Source organism: Mirounga leonina, unplaced genomic scaffold, assembly GCF_011800145.1.
Source record: "Mirounga leonina isolate KUSES-001 unplaced genomic scaffold, KU_Mleo_1.0 Mir_507, whole genome shotgun sequence".
Classification (NCBI taxonomy): Eukaryota; Metazoa; Chordata; class Mammalia; order Carnivora; family Phocidae; genus Mirounga; species Mirounga leonina.
Window position 1 is genome coordinate 53,454 of NW_023270789.1, and position 18,035 is coordinate 71,488.

Below are 18,035 nucleotides of genomic sequence, written 5' to 3' on the forward strand. Positions count from 1 at the left end.
CGTAACTGCACTTTGGGGTTCTACTTAGCTTCGGGTGCATTTTGATCTCCCAGCTTCCCACCTCTCTCCCACAGCTATTTCTGGCTCATGCGGTTTCTTCTATCTGTATTAATAGTGTGACTTGTACTTGTTGCTGGTAAATTCATTCTGGCTATCCAGAATCATTTCTCAATGATCCAAGTCCTCAAAATATTTTATGTGCATCTCCATAAATCAAGTAGTAGCCACTCAGTTGGGGATGATTTGTAGAATTAATTATATGCTTTATACCTTCATTCAGATCACAAATACATTGAACAGAACAGGGCCCCGAGCAGCTTCAATGGATCAATGATCGAGAGAGCTGCTTGGCCTGGCACAAAGCCATAAACTTCTGCTTGTAACTGAGCATGGCGAGACCTAGGCTGTATGGGTAGAGTCGATTCACAGCATGGGTGTGCCATATGTATGTGCCATGGCATTTAGTAGAACAGCAGTTGAGGTTGCAAAGAAAGAGAATGAAGAAAGATGCATAGACATAGTTGCTCATTTCCCTGGCATTCCTAGGGTTCCGAGCCTGACATTTGTCTCCCTGGCTCTGCTGCCGGGCTCAGTTACACTGGCCTATCTCTACATGTGCCACCAAGCACTTGGGACAAGATAAAGAAAGGGGGACTGGATAAAACCACTTTTGAAAATTTAGGACCTCAACCCTTCATTTCAACTATGTGATGCTACCTTTCTATATAAACCCTTTCCAACTAATTTAACTAAAATATACATTGCCAGGGTGCCTGGGTAGATCAGTGGGGTTAAGTGACTGTCTTCAGCTCAGGTCATGATCTCAGGGTCCTGGGATCAAGCCCCGCATCGGGCTCCCTGCTCAGCAGGGAGTCTGCTTCCCCCTCCGCCCCTGCTCGTGCTCTCTCTCAAATAAATAAATAAAACTTTAAAAAATAAATAAATAAACATTGCCATCAGCTTTGAATATGGGCACTTTATTCTTCTCTAAAACCTAAGTGTTCCTTCTCTTTAAAAATAACATCTCACTTCGGGGCGCCTGGGTGGCTCAGTCGGTCAAGCGTCTGCTTTTGGCTTAGGTCATGATCCCGGGGTCCTGGGATCGAGCCCCATATTGGGCTCCCAGCTCAGCAGGGAAGTCTGCTTGTCCCTCTCCCCCTACCCCTACCCCCTGCTCATGCTCTCTCTCTCTCAAATAAATAAAATCTAAAAAAAAAAAACCTCTCACTTTAATGATGCCTATCTTTTTTTTTTTAAGTAGGCTCCATACCCAGCAAGGAGCCCAACATGGGGCCTGAACTCATGACCCCGAGATCAAGACCTGAGCTGAGATTAAGAGCTGGATGCCCAACTGACTGAGCCACCCAGGTACCCCCGCTATACCTATCTATTTTTAAACTGCCTTCTGAATGTATGTTATCTTCCATTGATTTAAATATACCTAGTTTCTTTAAAAAGAAAAAATTAAGAACCACAGAATGTCAATACCAGAAAGGACCTGAAGGTACACCTGGTCTAATTTCCCACTTTAAAATTAGAAAATAGAGCTATGATTTGTTTCCAGGCTAATTTGGGTTCTGTGTCAAAGGGAGCTTACTTTAGGCTAACTTATCTTTAAAGTTGAAATGTAAATGCATGAAAAATGACTCAGAATCTAGCTTTTTAATCAGTTTTTCTTTCTCATCTATAGAAAGGTGATATTTTCCCCAGGGCTTTCAGTATGTGTGGTGGTAGTATGAATCCCTTAGGTCTCTTACAGTTTCCCTTACAAGGAATTATATCTCTTACAGGTTCCTCCCCACTGGTCATTTCCTAATTAATCTGTTCTATTGCTTCCATGGTATAATTAAACCTTTTTTGTGTGTGCTGGGTTTCCTTTTACCCTACAGAAATCTATGTGCACATCTGACCTCTTGTTTGAATCGAGTTGTTTTGTTTTTACCCTATGACATATGTCTCACAATGTAAATCAGTTCTCACATGAGTGAAGGGCATTAATGATTTTTTCTCAAGTTCTTCACACTGAGTCTGCTGACTTTTTTCTCCTTCATTGCATTGGAATCTTGATTCTTGATTAACTTTTTTCCACTGCACAAGTTCAAATGAAGAAAGGCAATGCTTGATTCATTTCACAGGCATTTCCTAGTTATTTATTACAGACCTTACATTTGCTCGAGAATGGGATTTTGTGGGAGATACCTGGGGAAAATTACCAACATAGCCAGACCTGAGACTTCCTGATGTGAGTGAGTCTAAAAATAAGGATGCAGCAACTTGCTTTGGCTAAAAGATAGCTCTTGCCTTAGAAGGAACACAAAGTGGGATTTGTTTGTTAGGGGAAGTCTGTGTATGCCTGAGGTAGGAAGGTAGCTTGGTGATGAGTAAAGTTTACCTTCCAAGGACACAGCAAGGAGGAACTCAGAGCCTAATTCCCCAGAAACCAGCAAACACAGTTTTGAGAATCTAGACACAAAACAGTTATGGCAAAACAAGCTTTATTTATTTGGCAGCAGGAGAGTCACACCCTCAAACTCCAGAAAAGTTGAAGTGAATTTACAATGATTTCATACACCATGGTTCCTCCTACCCAAAACTGGAGACTGATTTTCAAGGAAAGGTGATGGAAAGAAAATGATGCTTTCCCAAGATAGTCTTCATCCAGCAGGTATATAAATTTGTCTATCATGAGTCAAGCCCTAATCCAAAGCTTAACTAATAATTTATTAAGTAATTCTGCCAAGGAATAGGGCAGCCATTGCAAGGGAAATACACATGCCCCAATGTAAAGGTTTATTCCAGGGTTGAAATGACCTTCTCAGTATGTGGTCTGGTCATTTGCTCCATGCTAGGCTATAGGAAAGAATCTGGCTGTCTTCACATCTGTGTCTCTGGTTCACTTTTTCTGAAGCTAATCCTGTCCACAGCAGCAATAACCACCAGTGACCAGCTGACATCCCAATCTAACTCTTAGAGTGGACATTTGCTTATCTTGCAGATCCCTCTCTTCTCCCCAAAGCTCCTCAGTGACATTAAGGAGTGCAAGGCAGAGGGATCTGTCCGGAGAGGCAGCAGTATACATAATTAAAGTCATAAGCATTCGTTAGGAGGACTTAGAAGAAGCTGTTCAAGCAAAAGGAGAAGTGGAACTCATGCAAGAATTTAAGGGAGAAGTAAGGGTCAGGTATGGCTAGAGTAACAAAAAGGGGATCTTGGTAGAAGGTAAAGAAATGGTGTTGAGGACATGAGGTAGCCCCGACAACTAACTGCTCATGTCCTCAAGAGCCAAAGATTATGCCAAGTCCAGTGAGATTTGAGGAATGCTCATGTAGGTTCTTTTTGTTGGTCTCTTTTTCTTATACAGGAGATATAGAGGCAGACCCAGAAAGCCTCATTTTCCCAGCAGTTTTTCTAATAGCTCCAAGGAAGCTACCACTGGAAAAGCCCAGCTACTTCTGCAGAAGGATGGATACCAATGATCCACTTTCTCCTTAATAACTCAGAGACTCACAGGCACAGTCCATGTAGGAGATGTGATTGCTAAGTATCACTATGCAAGGTGGAGACACATAGGAGGGCCAGTGAGTGCAATGGGATCACTGTCAGTGACTTAATCTCTGAGGTCCAGGATATTCAACTCTTGAGCTTTCGAACATGCTGGTTACACCTTCACTGATGGCTGGTGGGAACAGTGTTTCAGCCTTGGGTACCAAGTTCTGAAGTTTGATGGGGGCTTGCTCTTGAAAGTGTCACCTGCTGGTCACTGATGTATCCCAACCTGGGTAGTCTGTCAGGTTGCCCAACAGACTTCTCTTTTGTGTAACGAGCTTTCACCAGACAGATCCCTGCTTTGGAAGCATTCCAATCCTCTTGGAGGTTCTCAGAGAACACTCTCCTGAAGCAGGTCTTAGGCCTGCCACCTCCCCAAGCAGCCCTCCGATGACTCCCTGTCTTCTGTGGTGTGTTTCAGATACAAAAACCCAAGAGGGGAACTGTCCATGGTCTTGTTGTAAGTAAACATTCTTCTGAAGCTATAGCTATAGATGGTACATAGGGGCAAAGGTGGGAAGGAGGGGCGAGAGATAGAGTAAAAAAAAAAAAAAAAAAAAAGTGGATTGGAGAGAAAAGTGGAGTGAGGATAGGGGTTGGCTGGCAAAGTGACTGGGAAGCTCAGGGAGGGCGGAAGGAAGACTGGGAAGTGGTTTTTATAAAAAGATAGCTTATTCCTCTAGGCTCACAAGGGCTGCAGGAGACCACCAGACCCCAAAGGGCTATGAGCCTTCCACCCTGGGAACCCAGAACCTGACTTGGACTTACTTGCTGGTGGCTATTGTGGGCAGCCTCCTCCTCGATGCTGTCTGTGAACTCGGTGCTAGCATCTTCGGTATCATCCCCTGCAGCTGCACCTGGAAGTGAGTCCAGAAGAGAAAGGTGATTCCCTTCACAGGTGACTTTCAGACAGCACCTAAAATTACGCTTTTTGCCACCTGCCTCTGCTTTCTTCCTTTCCCCATTGGCATAGCCCCCTAGCCAGCAGGGCTGAAGGCGGAACCAGTGTGCCAAATCTGTAGCAAAGCCTTATATCACTGATACTTTCTTACTAATTTTTAAACTTAAGCCTTAAAACATTCATTGGCTTTGACTGCACAGACCTGCACCTAAGGAGCTGGCTGTTAGATAGTTACCCCTCTCACCTATTTTCAGAAAGCCTGAACTATTTCCTGTCCTGCAAGTCCAGTTATGTAACAACTTTCTCTTTTGAAGCATGAGCCCAACATGACTAACCTTTTCCCCACCCTCGAGTACTGAGAGGGTCCCTGATTTCCTGGGGATTAAGGGAGACCTGCTTTTCTCATACTTCTCCATCTCTGGGATCATAGGGTGAGTGTATCTCTGAGGAACACCCCACTAGGGGCTCTGTGTCCTACAGAAGCTCAGGACTAGCCAAGACTCAAGGCACAGAATAGCTTGGGTGTTTCCTAATTCCTTCCTTTAACCTCCCCATCTCTCTCAAGCTCTTGTTCAATGCCAACACCTTTTGCCTGAAGGGTGTCTTATACTTCTTTGTCCACATGAGTTTTAATACATTCTTTCATTCCTTAAAGATGGACACAGTCATCTGAGGGCACAAACATCTATGTCTTGCACTAAGGGAGGACAAATAGCTGCAGTTTGTGGTCTAGGCAAAGGTCTGAGACAGTGTTGACCAATAGAACTTTCTGCAATTCTATGTATGTGCTGCCCAATAGAGTAGACACATGTGGCTATTGAGCACTCGAAATGGGTTAGGATGATTGAGGAACTAAATTTTTTATTTAATTTAAATTAATTTAAATTTAAATTCAACTAGCCACACATGGCTCATGGCTACCATATTGGACAGAACAAAGCTAGGGCATTTCTTCCTCTCCACATATGTTTTGTTTTGGGTTTTTTTTTAAGATTTTATTTATTTGATAGAGAGAGGCACAGCGAGAGAGGGAACACAAGCAGGGGGAGTAGGAGAGGGAGAAGCAGGCTTCCCGCTGAGCATGGAGCCGGATGTGGGGCTCGATCCCAGGACCCTGAGATCATGACCTGAGCCGAAGGCAGACACTTAACGACTGAGCCACCCAGGCACCCCCTCTCCACATCTGTTACAATAAAAGACTATCCATCCAATTTTAGATTAAGACCCGTGGACCACATTACTGATTTCTTCTGAAAATGGAGGAATTTATGATGGTTAATTCGTTTTAACACCAAAGAAAATCTACCATGACACTCCCCGGGTCTACAGAACAGGTCTTATAGAACCTGCCCAAGTTAGAGAAGCTTGAGATCTAGTTCTGACCCTGGCCTCAGCAACCAACCTATTAAAACTCCTCTTCTGACCACTGAGTAACTTGTGCCTGAAAGAGACTTATGGTTTGTCCAAGGTTACACAGCCAGTCCTGACAAGAGCTGTGCCAAGGAGTCAAGTCTCTGGACTTTCAGACAGAGGCAACTCACGGTTCCTTCTGGTGACAAATCAGATCTTTATCTTTGTTTCTTCCCCCAAGACCAAAGAAACTGCTCCTGAGCTCAGACATCCATGGATGAATAATGAGCATCCACTATCCTCTCTGCAGATAAGGTGAAGAGGGGCAGATCACACCTTCATTCCATCTCTTGTTATCTGCAAGTTCATGCCAGAGTATTTGCAATGACCCAGGCCAATCTTATTAAAGTACTAAAAGGTAGTAAGCATGTTGCCCTAACAACTTATGACTCATTCCATAGATGTTGTATTAACTTTGGACCAAGTTCCTATGCCCTGTTCAATAAGGTCCTACCTACAAGGAGGTACCTACACCACTCAGCATTCTTAGAAATTCCCTGGCAGACTGTGTACAATAGGGATTTCCAATACTTTTTCAAACCAGCCCCAGAACCATCTCATTCACAATACTGGTTGCAGAGAGATGGATAAACACACTCACTAAGCTTTGACAACTCCTTGAAATCTAGGATGCTAATTCACTTGTGGACATTCGTATCTTACTATGCTTATTTTGGAAAATCTTTCCCTGTACAACAGTAGAGATCAGAATCTTTTATTTTTTCCTTGCAAAGAAAATGAATGTCCCACACAATGACAGATTAAGAAAACATAGTTTTCACATTGTTTCTCCCCTCAGCTTTGGGCTAGAGAATGATCCTGTGGTTGAAGAAATTTCCACTGGATGAGCTGAACTCATCTCCGTTACCATTCTTGGTGGCTTGTGTGACCATGCTGCCCCATATCCCCAGAGGATTCCTGTGCTGGGTTCCAGGAGTAAGGTAAGGGAGGATTGGAAAAAGTGCCTGCCACTGGTCTTGAAGGCTCTCATCTCACACGTACCGCCCTCCACTTACCTTTGTTTGCCTTTCTGATACCATGTCTGCATTTTTAGATGATGTTCTCTCTTTAAGTCACTCAGGGACACAATACCATGTGTTAAATGGGGGGTTAAATGGAAACAAATCGGGAGTTAAATGGAAACAAAGTAAGAATTCCCATTTCATCCCAACATTCTACTACATAGGAGTTTTGCTTTCCTTATTTATTTTTAGCTAGCTTAGTCTGCTGTAGTTCCTTCCGGGGAGCTTCAACAGGTGCTCAGCCTTTTACCAATGTGAATTAGAATGCTGAAGGCTGGGGTGGGGGGCCGTGGCTAGAATAAAGTTGAAAAAATTTTATAGAAAATATTGGAATAAGTTATCCCACATAAAGCCCTGTAAGTTGACACTAGAGACCTGTTACCATTTTTTTTTAATCAATGACAATAAAATAATTTCTCTTTGCTGAGGGTACACCCTTTTCTAAGCTTTTACAAGGCAACAAAACACCATCTTCCAAACTAACTTGTAATGTTCCAAATTTCTAGTTTAAAGGTACTATACTAAAACAAATAGGTACTATACTTTATACTGGTGAATCTACTGCTTGTTACTTTAGATACTCTGAAAAGTAAGAGTCTGTCACTTCAAATTTAACTTTCTTCTCCAGGTTTTATCTCCAGGTTAAGTTTCACACGTTAGCCTAGAAATTTTATTAAAAAATTTTTATTTGAGGCTTTGATGGTGGTTCCCAAATTGTGGTTCTTGCAAATCTCTAGGCTCAGAGCCATATATAATATAGGTGGTGCCCCAAACTCCCTTTTAGATTTAGAGAATTATTTTCCACCAGCTATCTAACTTGATAAACTACACAGAAATAAAAGCCTCTAAAATACTGTAAATCCTTCCGTGAAAACTTAAGTGTTATGCACATGTATTCTTTTAATCGTTGAAACAAATGGATAGTTTTGTGGAGATTTTTAAATTGAGGATGGCATAATTATTAAGAACATGGACCCTGGAGCCCAATTGTTTAGGTTTGGTTTCTGCTTCTGTCATTAGTTATGTGATTTTAGGCAAGACACAACCTTTGTGTAATTGTTTCCTCACTTACAAAGTATGGTTAACAGTTGATATCCACTCCATACAGTTGTTCCCTAGTGAACTTCAAAGGATTTGCTGCGTTTGAAGTGCTTAGAATGGTGCCTGGCATGCAGTGTATACTCAATAAATACTGCCTTTAAGCAATATTATTGTTGTTGGTAAACTGACACGGTCTATGGGCTGAAAAAAGGTGGCCACAGAACCTAAGTGCAATCTGCAGAGAAATTTTATACCTAATATTGTAACTGGATGATCTTGATTGCATCTATCTGCACTTCCTTACTTCTGAGTATCTGTTTCCCCCAACAGGAGGCTTGAAATGATACTTTTTGGTCTCTCTGCTTCACAGGACAGTTGAAAAAAACAGTTGTCAGTAAAGTAGGATGAATTCTTTTGAACAGGTGTTTTACAAATAGGATTCATCACTATTATATTATAACTGCCTTAAAACTCCATCATGTATGAATAAGCCTTAGAGGAAAAGTCATATAGTGTTAATTCTTCAGTCATGAGCCCAAACTGGGTTACGACAAGACCCTTTGCCCTGAATGCCACTCTCCAGTCATTATTGTTTCCCCTTTAAGCTATTTATATTCAACCAACAGAAAAGGAGTGATATTTCCCACAGAGTTACTCAGAACATAGCAGGAGTCCTATTTGACTCATTTTGAAAGGGGATTCAAACAATGAAAACTGTATAGCATGAGTAATCGTGTAGTGCCCAAAGCCCCCAGCTGGTCTTCCGCTCAGCACCAGGCTCTCGTACCAAATCCTCTGGGCCATCTCACTTTCACTCTTAGGCACCTGCCATGTGCTCATTATTACGAGAACTCTCACATGGTCGTGTCATGAACCAACTAAACTACCCCTGACTTAAATATTATGATGCTGTATGACAGAATCAAACAAAAAAGCTCTCCTGTCAAACTCCGCATCCATTCCCTTCTGGACCATAAAGGAACTTTAAGATTTCATATAGTTCCCCATAAGCTTCTGCTAAGAAATAAAATTCTTCCACTGGACAGAAGGAAAGAAAACTGCTGTCTGCAGTCGAGCCCCTTTAGGCTGTATTTTTGTCTTTGGATTGTAACATCTCTTAGGCAGCTTTCTAGCTTGTACTTTATTCAGAAAGCAATTTTCCAGGGACTTAAAGTTCTGTAATGTCAAGGAGTTCTTCCTGCTTGTGGCCTCTTTTTTTTTTTCCCCTTCAAAGAACACAAGCAGCAGGCCTTTCTTTCCAGGAATATTTACGGGAGGAGAACCACCCACCAGAACAACTGGCTCCTCAGATCTCCATCCTGTATGCTACTGCTCTCCCTCAACAAGGAGAACAAGAAAGAGTTATTAAGGTAAAAGAGTTCCATTCAATTTCTGGAGGAAGTGTGATGCTGTTTCTTTAGTCTCACTTCCGTGAGAGAAGAACAATCCAGGTTTCTTCCTCTTCCCTCCTCTAGTTAAACAAATTACAAAAGCATTCACTCAGGGGCGCCTGGGTGGCTCAGTCGGTTAAGCGCCTGCCTTCGGCTCAGGTCATGATCCCAGGGTCCTGGGATCGAGCCCCGCATCGGGCTCCCTGCTCAGCGGGGAGTCTGCTTGTCCCTCTCCCTCTGCCTGCAGCTCCCCCTGCTTGGGCTCTCTCTCTGAAATAAATAAACAAAAATCTTTAAATTAAAAAAAAAAAAAAAAAGCATTCACTCATTCCAGAGCCTTAACTTTTGACTTGGATTTTTAGTACAATGATCAATAGACTGATTCTCCTATAAGGAAACAAACAAAGAAAAAGACATGAGCTTTCTCTACTTCTCTTCTCATCAGTCTTTTCAAGAATGAAACCAAGTGGTTACTGTTTGGCCTTTGATACTTTTATTGGATCAGTAACAATTTTTTGCGTCTCAACTAAAGCAGCTGAAATTCTAACACTTAGGTATTAAAAAGCACACTCTCCATTTCAGCACAAATGTTATTAACACAGTTTAACACAGCACAGTGCCATGAAGAAATGAATTTCCAGAGGAAAATATACAGCTTATTTTGGTGGGAAAATAGTCCTATAAATAATCTAATGCCAAGTTACTGGATCATTTAACATGTCACTTCCTTCATTTAAATTGTTATGAAATTGCTTTACTTTTTCTCGACAGCCCTAGGATCAAAATTTTAAGTGACAGAAGTAAAACTGCTTTTATTATCAAACTGAATACTTCATGGAAACAGAAATTCATGACTTATAGAAAATACTTGTACACACACATGCCTCTAAAGTGTACAGATTGAGATGTTGGTATTTTAGAGCAATGATTTTGATAATTGCAAAAGGAAGCACTATATACTCATGTTATATACTAAAAGCAAAGCTACATGCATGTGCTAGACAATTTTGAGTTTTTAAAGGGAACAAGGAAGCCGATTTAGTTCATCTACTTAACACCTCTATTCTTCATATTATTTTCTATTGAACATTTTCTTGCTGAACTTCCTATTTTATCCTTTCAGTTTTAGCAAAAGGAAAACAAATGCAAAAAGAATTAGTACATCACTTTGTAAGTTTAATCATTCTTTTTTGAAATCTGGTAAAATTCGTATTGTCAGCTTTACATGTTGTGTTTTCCTTCCACTTCTCATCCTCTACTGGAAACAAATTACAATGCAAATTTTTTATTTGGGAAATGCGTCCCAGCTCATGTAATTACATAGAAAGAAGTTGAGGACTTACCTTTTGTCAATACTCAAGACTACTTAAAAGCAACATGCCTGTCTTTTAATTATAATAAAGTTGTTTAACAAAGTTATTATTCTAAATGTCTAGTGAGAAGGTGTCTTAAATCCATATTCCAAAATGTTGTAAGACTCAAAAACGATTAACCTACAGAAACCACTCTGATGTATTGTCCCATTGACTCATTCCTTCTATTTTTTATTACCAGGTTGCCTCATACAAGCTTCGTATTCCTAGTTACTCTTTCTACAGTACTGATGGTTCTTCATGACCAAAGGGAGAAGAAAAGCGCTCTAAATTTTAACCTTAAAAGAGAGAAAATATTTTTTTTTTTTTGAGAGAAAATATTCTATATGCTCGGATCTCACAAGATGTTAGTTTCTGAAAAAGAAAGCTAATTTATTTATTCTACCTCTAATATCATTTTACAAGGCAAGATGGAAAGTGGACTGTCAGGGCATGGGTTACTACTATTTCTTCCTAGCTTCATGGGACGATTGTCGCATTTCCCTGCAGACCTGTAGAATTACTACGGAGGCCTAGGTGAATAAGCAACTTGAGTTTTTCAGGGACATCAAATGTGGAGATCCTATGACTTTTTCATATAAAAAGGCCATGAGGGGCACCTGGGCAGCTCGGTCGGTTGGGTGTCTGCCTTCAGCTCAGGTCATGATCCCATAGTCCTGGAATCAAGCCCCAAGTCGAGTCAGGCTTCCTGTTCAGTGGGGAGTCTGCTTCTCTCTCTCCCTCTCCCCGTGGCTTGTGCTCTCTCTCAAATAAAAATAAAATCTTAAAAAAAAAAAAAAAAGACCATGAAACCAGAAAACAACAATTTTATCCTAACAAACAGGAACTAGAGTTTGCTAATACTAGGTGCTCAAGGAAAGCAAAGGAACTGAAGTATTGTCCCTTTAAGGTTTACAGTCTAAAGGGAAGTGACTGTAGGTGGGTCAACTTTTATCCTTCAAAGAAAAGAGCAACGTTTGGTATAGTCTCATCTGCTTCTCCTTTCCCTCATCAGAGAACCCTAGATCAAACTGTTAGAGAGACAGAACTAACATCAGTTTTCTTGAATTGTTTTGCATCTGTGAACCAAACTTCCCAGCACCAGATACCAAATTAGCATAAATTAGCATAAAAGCGAAAGGTCTTTTATGTATATCTGTGCCAGAGGTCACTTAGGTATAAACTGTGCAAGTAGAATATACTAAAAAACCCTCCAGGAAACTTTTTGTGGCTAGGATCTAATAGCCTGTATAGGTCACAATTTTCTTAATCTTTATAGATCTCTTACTGTATTTAATGATTTGACACATCTTTTTTAAAATATGAATAAAGAAGTAGAAGTACCAAAAGTACTGCTCTTGTCCACAGTGAATGAAGAGAAGTGGGTGTGGGAGAGGGGTGGGTGAGACTCAGGATAAGTGCATACCTATCAAAGCAAAAGGCTGACAATATTAAAATAGCCCAGTCGTCCCTTTTCAAAAAAAAAAAAAAAAAAAGGATAACTTGGCTAAATAGCTAAGAAGAAAACACCAGAAAAACATTGACTTTTACTAGGCACTAATAATCGTCAGACTTCTGCAACAGAACAGAGTTTAAGGGAAAGATCTATCAAAAGGACTTCCATTTCACTCATTAAATACATCTTCTTAGAGGTCCTTTTCAACTCTACAGCTCTAAGAACTATAGACTTCATCTCCCCTGACTCTTACAACCATTACTTTGCGTATTTGCTATTATTCAAAAAGGAAATGGATGTAAAAGCAAATCTATCAATATGGATTTTTCTCATTTTAAGTTCTACGCTTCTAATTAATCATGGCCTGGGTTTAATTCATTCATTTCAAGATTTTTTTTTTTTTAATTCAAGCACAAGGTTCTACAAGCCCATGACGCTTTCTCTAAAATTATTATAAGGCTGAAAAATGCCCGACAAAGGTAGAATAATCCAGTAAGAGAAAGGGTCTGTGCTCCTGAAGACAGAATGGAATCATATTATATCGTGGTAAATAGAATTCTATGAATGATGTGTCCAATCATAGCATCATCTATCTGTGGGTTACAGAAAAAATTCATCAGTCGAGTTCTCTAATGAGATGCCAAATCATCACACAAAATTGTTAAACTAGCAAGCTCTCTCCAGGTAGCACTGTTTGCAAGCCTCATTCCAGATTTTAGTCCCATCCATAGTGTCAGGATCAACCTCTTAGTTTATCCTTTGCCACAAAAATCACTTAATTATCTAAAATGTTCCCCAAGGACCAATATTAAGGGTGATTAACTGTGGCACAAGTTGGTTTGTCTCTTCAGGATCCAAATCAGGAACAGAATTCACTTACTTTTTCCCCACTAATCTATTTTGATCATTTTTCAATAGGAAGTTGGGTTTCTCATTATTCATCCAGCTACCTTAATATTTCTAACACTTAGTAACAGTTCAAGATACCAAAGAGAAATTCCTACTCTTGGAGGATGATAGAAGCAGGAGTAGTAATTAGAAATTACTGTAATCACTATAAGCCTTTAGAACCTAAGAATCACCCGTGGTTGAATCTTAATAGGACACTTAGAAAGCTTCCTTGGTCTGTTAGCAAAATTAAGGGAAAACAACTCCTAAATGCCTTGTAATCATATGACAGACTAGTCTTTGCTGGGTTGACATTTCTGTAAGTTCCATTACCCCCTCTTTCCTTCTAGAAAATTACAAAAATCTTTGTGCAGGGAAGGGTCTTTAACGACTGGAAGACTAAGAAAGTGGATGGTTCTGCTTATACTTCCCATCCCCTTCCTTAAAGGACTCCCCACTCCAAAGGCCATGAAAATTGGAAAGCATTTCATTAAGAGGAAGGCTTATGGCTGTCAATCTTTTGCAAAATACTTCATCAGAAAAATCCCAGGGTGTTTCTCCAGTAGAACATTTTCTTCCCTGTCCACTTTGGTTTGACCGATGCTCTACCTGTTGTTACAGGCATGGCTAAGGTTACAGAAAGCTGGACAGAATTTAGAATGTAAGGCAACCCATGTCAACACATGAACGTGAAAGAAATTAAAGTATCATGTGAATAATGGAGGGAAAACAGAAAACTCATTGTGCTCCCCCTCATTGAGAAAGAGTACTCAGTCACCTTTATGATGCTGGAAAGCCTCAATCCCTGTTCACCAAAGTCCATGTTTAAAACCTGCAATCTCAGCTTCTAATCTAGGAAATTTATAACCAGCAGAAATATGAAACCTCATGGTGTTGAACCCGCAAAGCTCCAAAGTAATCCTGATTACTTGTTATACTCTTGACATTGAAGCTAGCAGAAATACAATCTCCAGGGCCCCTTTCCTTAAACCTGTCACGCTGCCGTAACAAAGCACTAAGACAATGACCCAAACCTACAAACCCAGGTCTACGACCTTTCTTTCTAAACTATTCGAACACTTCAAAGCCTATTACTTATTTTAATGGAGTAATGTTTAAGCACTAAAACATGAAAAACATAGTTCTCCATCTCATGCCACTACCAAATGAAAAACCAGAAGCAATACTTTCCTCTGGCTGCAATAAGCAATTTGGTGAAATGCTGAATTTAAAGGGGAACATTACATTTGAAATTTTCTTTTTACATAAAGAATCATGATTCTGAAAGACCAAATTCCAAGTTTAAAACCTGAAATGAGTTTTTACTGAAATCGTTTTGACTACATAATACTCTTGTGGTTTAAAGGAAAAATATTAATGGAATTTATAATTTCATTAGATTCCACCTAATCTAATTTCACTATCGCTATTATTCAATTATCAACTCTGAAACACTGTCAGAGGAGAAGGTTTACTGTAAACACTTTAACTGTCTTTGCCTCCTCTCTTCGACTTGACCCTTCCAATACTTGTAGTCTGCTGTGGCAAGACATGGCTTTGATTACCTTCTGATAAGGATTATACCACTTTTGCAAAGTCATTCTTATAGACATTTAATCTCTCTTTCATCTTGAGACGTTTATTTGATTAAAAAAAATTTCTCTCACTCGAAGAGGAGTTGGCTGATGGCAAAAATAATACACATGCATGCATTTATGACATGATATGGAACATATGAAATGGACGGTGAGAACGGGGGAGGAATAAACTTTATTGGCCCACGGGGAGAGATGGGGGAACAAGGACGGGCCTAGAAAGAGTGAATATGGGTGGGAAAACTGAAATGGAATGCTTTAAAAGGTGCACATACACTTTGTAACCTCCACCGTTCAACTCAGAGATAGATAAGTACAGTGCCATACAGATAGACTAAAGTGAGTTTCACTTTGTAGTTGATGCTACTTGTAACAGTTTTACCGTTAGCAAGTCACCATTTAATTCTGTCAGAGTCAGACAAGGCTCTCGGGTTAGTGCAAACAAGGTTTTCCATCCTGGGCTGCAGGCTGACCCGCCAGTGCTCAGAAGGCATGCTTGTGACGAACTCGCACACTTTCCAGTTCCCCACCTCCAATGGCGGCCAGGGTCTCCAGCCTGCTTAAACGCTCCAGACTTCTTCCAAGAACTTCTTCTAGCCGACCGCGTATCACCTGGGCCCCTTCTAGTTCCACCTGCAGAGTTCGGTCTCTCTCTGAGCTGAGTAAACATGCCACATGGAAGGAAAACGGATTAGCCATCAACTGTAATGAGTCTACGCATACTTCCAAAGAGCCATGACACTTTCTAAAGGATGCTCGCTAGCACACGTAAGTGAACACAGTCTTTGTTTGGGCACTGTTATCCTTCACTGCGGACAGATTAGCAAGGCCTGCCCTTTCTTTAAAGCTTGCCTCTTTATGCTAGATTGTGAGCCAATGTCACATAAAATTATAGTTCCTAAAACTTACCTCATACCCCTATAGCCACATAAGAGAAATTTTACTTTTTGAAGAGTATTAGTTTCGAAAAACCAAAACCCAGGAAAAACTAAATGCAAACTGAAGCAATACTGAGCCAAGGAGGACTGCTATTGAAGATCTGTGTTCTCTCATTTGGTAACCAGACTGGACAGAGCTCTGAAAAGGAATCCAGTTCAGAGAGACCAAAGATCCAGAGATTCTTTAAAAAGTAATACAATCAACTGGTCCTACTGTATCTTTCCTCTGCCTTCATTTCCCTGAAGTAGAAAGAAAAACAAGGCTTAAACTGAACAATCAACTAGAAAAAAATGAATAGTAAAAAAATAAAAATTAGGAAAGAGAAAAAGGGACAAGGGCAGAAGGCAGAATGAGAAAAAAAAAAAATAAAGGGAATATAAAATGAACCAGAATGATATATACGTGATCCAAAAATCAAGAATACAAGCAAATATATTCACCATGATGGCTATCAGTGATCCTGGGTTGATATTAGCCATCATGGTAAATATATTTTCTTCAGTGATACTCACTGAGTATCAACACCCTTTATATCCTCACTCTTGGAACAGAACAGCCCCTACCAGGACATGGAGCAGAGGAAGGAAAGGAAAACACTGAGTGTTTACTATACACAAGGCATTATTTTAGACACCTGACAAGTCTTCTCATTTGATCACTGTGTAGCTATATGAGATAGGCACTATTCCTGACTTAAGACTTAAACAGTAGGCTCTGAGAGATCCACACACAACAAATGACAAACAAACAAATGACAAACTGAGTAGTCCTAGTAATTGTCTCTGTTTTTTTTTCTCCCTGCTTTGAGACCATGAGCATCTGCACCTAAAGAGGAATAGAAGGATAAACACCGCCGTCACTCTCCTACCTCTCTGGATGGGCGTGGAACTTCACCAGACTGCTATAGAGCTGTCTCTCTGCTTGCAAGGCCTCATTGAGCCGACTCCGTTCATCTACCAGCCCTTCGAGCATCAGCAGCAACTGAGGAAAGAGCAGAAGCAATACGCGAACGGACATGAGACATGAAGCACAGCAGATCCTGAGATAGCAGCCAAAGGAATGTACTCATATGCACTATGACCAAAAAAGCTCACTATTTTACTACTTGCTTAAACTTTCTATTATATTTTACAGTTTTCAAATCAATGTCAGATTACCTTGTTTTTTAATCTTTAAAACTCTATAGGGCAGAAGTCAAACATGGACGCAAGAAGAAAGAGGAGAGGCCAGAAGCACAGGAAAGAGCTAAAAGAAGGGAGTGGAAGGGAAAGAGAGGAAGGGCCAGAAGACATACTGTAGGACTTACTGGTATTCTTCACTCATTCAGTAAAGATTTATTGAGAATATTCTATGTGCCAGGCTCTGTTCTAGGGCTAAACTTACTATCTAGTGGGTGGAGGAGACACCATCAATCACAGACCTGTATCACAGTGAGCTTTATAGTGAGTGCTATAAAGAACATGAGCCATGATGTACGCAACCAGCAGAGAGGTCTGGTTAAGTGAACTGCTTGAATTAAAAGCCAGGATTGGAGTGAAACGAGGAGTTAGTGAGAGAGAGGATAACAAACAGGGAGTACAGGCAAGAAGGTCTTTTTTAAAAGTCTGGCACTGATGAGAGGTCAGCTATGGGGTAGTAGCTCGAAAGGAATTACAGATGTTAGGGGCACCTCTTGCTGCTGCTGACCAAGGCAAGGCAACTTTAGAGCACAGATTCTCTATGAAGTTCCATCAACAGACCCTTTCAGAGATCACTGAGATTGACAGCTTTTCCATTGTTTGTTTCACAGTAAAAATAAGGTTTATATTCCAAAGACTTACTTGTTGTCTTCGATTTCCTAAAGTTTCTTGTCCCTGTGATTCTACTGAAGCAACTTTTTCCCGAAGAAGTAAGACTTCCTGCGTCAGGCGTTCCATAGCTGGTATGTCTTCGGGATCAACCAGTTGCATCTGCAGGTCCTGAAAGTCAAGAAAAAAAAAAACTAGTAATAGGAATGCAGGGTGCCTGGTTGGCTCAGTCAGTGGGGCATGCGACTCTCGATCTCGGGGCTGTCCAGTGCTATTTAGCAGTGGGACAAAGAAGCAGATGTCCCTGAAATGGTCTGCTCTACTTTCAAGTGGAATATTGATAAGCCATATGAAATAATACATTCTTTGTGAAATCTCAGCAACTCTAATACAAGTCGGAAAGAACATGGTGATATTAAGAGGCTCAAACTGACAGTGCATCAAGGAAATAAGGACTGGCCAAGGGACTCAGGGTATCCAAATGTCGTTTGAAGATGCCCTACAGGTATTCTGAGCTGTCATCATTTCCAAGGATCTTGAAAAAGCTGTGAAAGACCTTTATGAGGTCTTCTTTAATCTGTATGTTCCTGGTCAGGGACTCCATGTCGGCAGCCTGCACCTGCAGCTCTTCCTCTTGCACGGCCACCATGGACTGTAGCGCAGAAAGTTCCATCTGTGGAGAGAAGAGATCCTGAAGTCGGTGTGCA

The 18,035-nt window shown here is 40.7% G+C and overlaps 1 protein-coding gene across 16 annotated transcripts in view; it reads right to left on the reverse strand.

The window, feature by feature from the left end:
• PDE4DIP (phosphodiesterase 4D interacting protein) overlaps positions 1 to 18,035 on the reverse strand; it is a 206,436-nt gene that overhangs the window by 35,021 nt on the left and 153,380 nt on the right. For all 16 annotated transcript variants that reach the window (XM_034990166.1, XM_034990161.1, XM_034990165.1 and 13 more), the window contains 5 exons: positions 17,885 to 18,001; positions 17,362 to 17,499; positions 16,410 to 16,522; positions 15,133 to 15,260; positions 4,315 to 4,403 (listed from right to left, as the gene is read on the reverse strand). In XM_034990166.1, the coding sequence (XP_034846057.1) occupies positions 4,315 to 4,403; positions 15,133 to 15,260; positions 16,410 to 16,522; positions 17,362 to 17,499; positions 17,885 to 18,001 (585 nt within the window). The remainder of the gene's footprint in view (positions 1 to 4,314; positions 4,404 to 15,132; positions 15,261 to 16,409; positions 16,523 to 17,361; positions 17,500 to 17,884; positions 18,002 to 18,035) is intronic.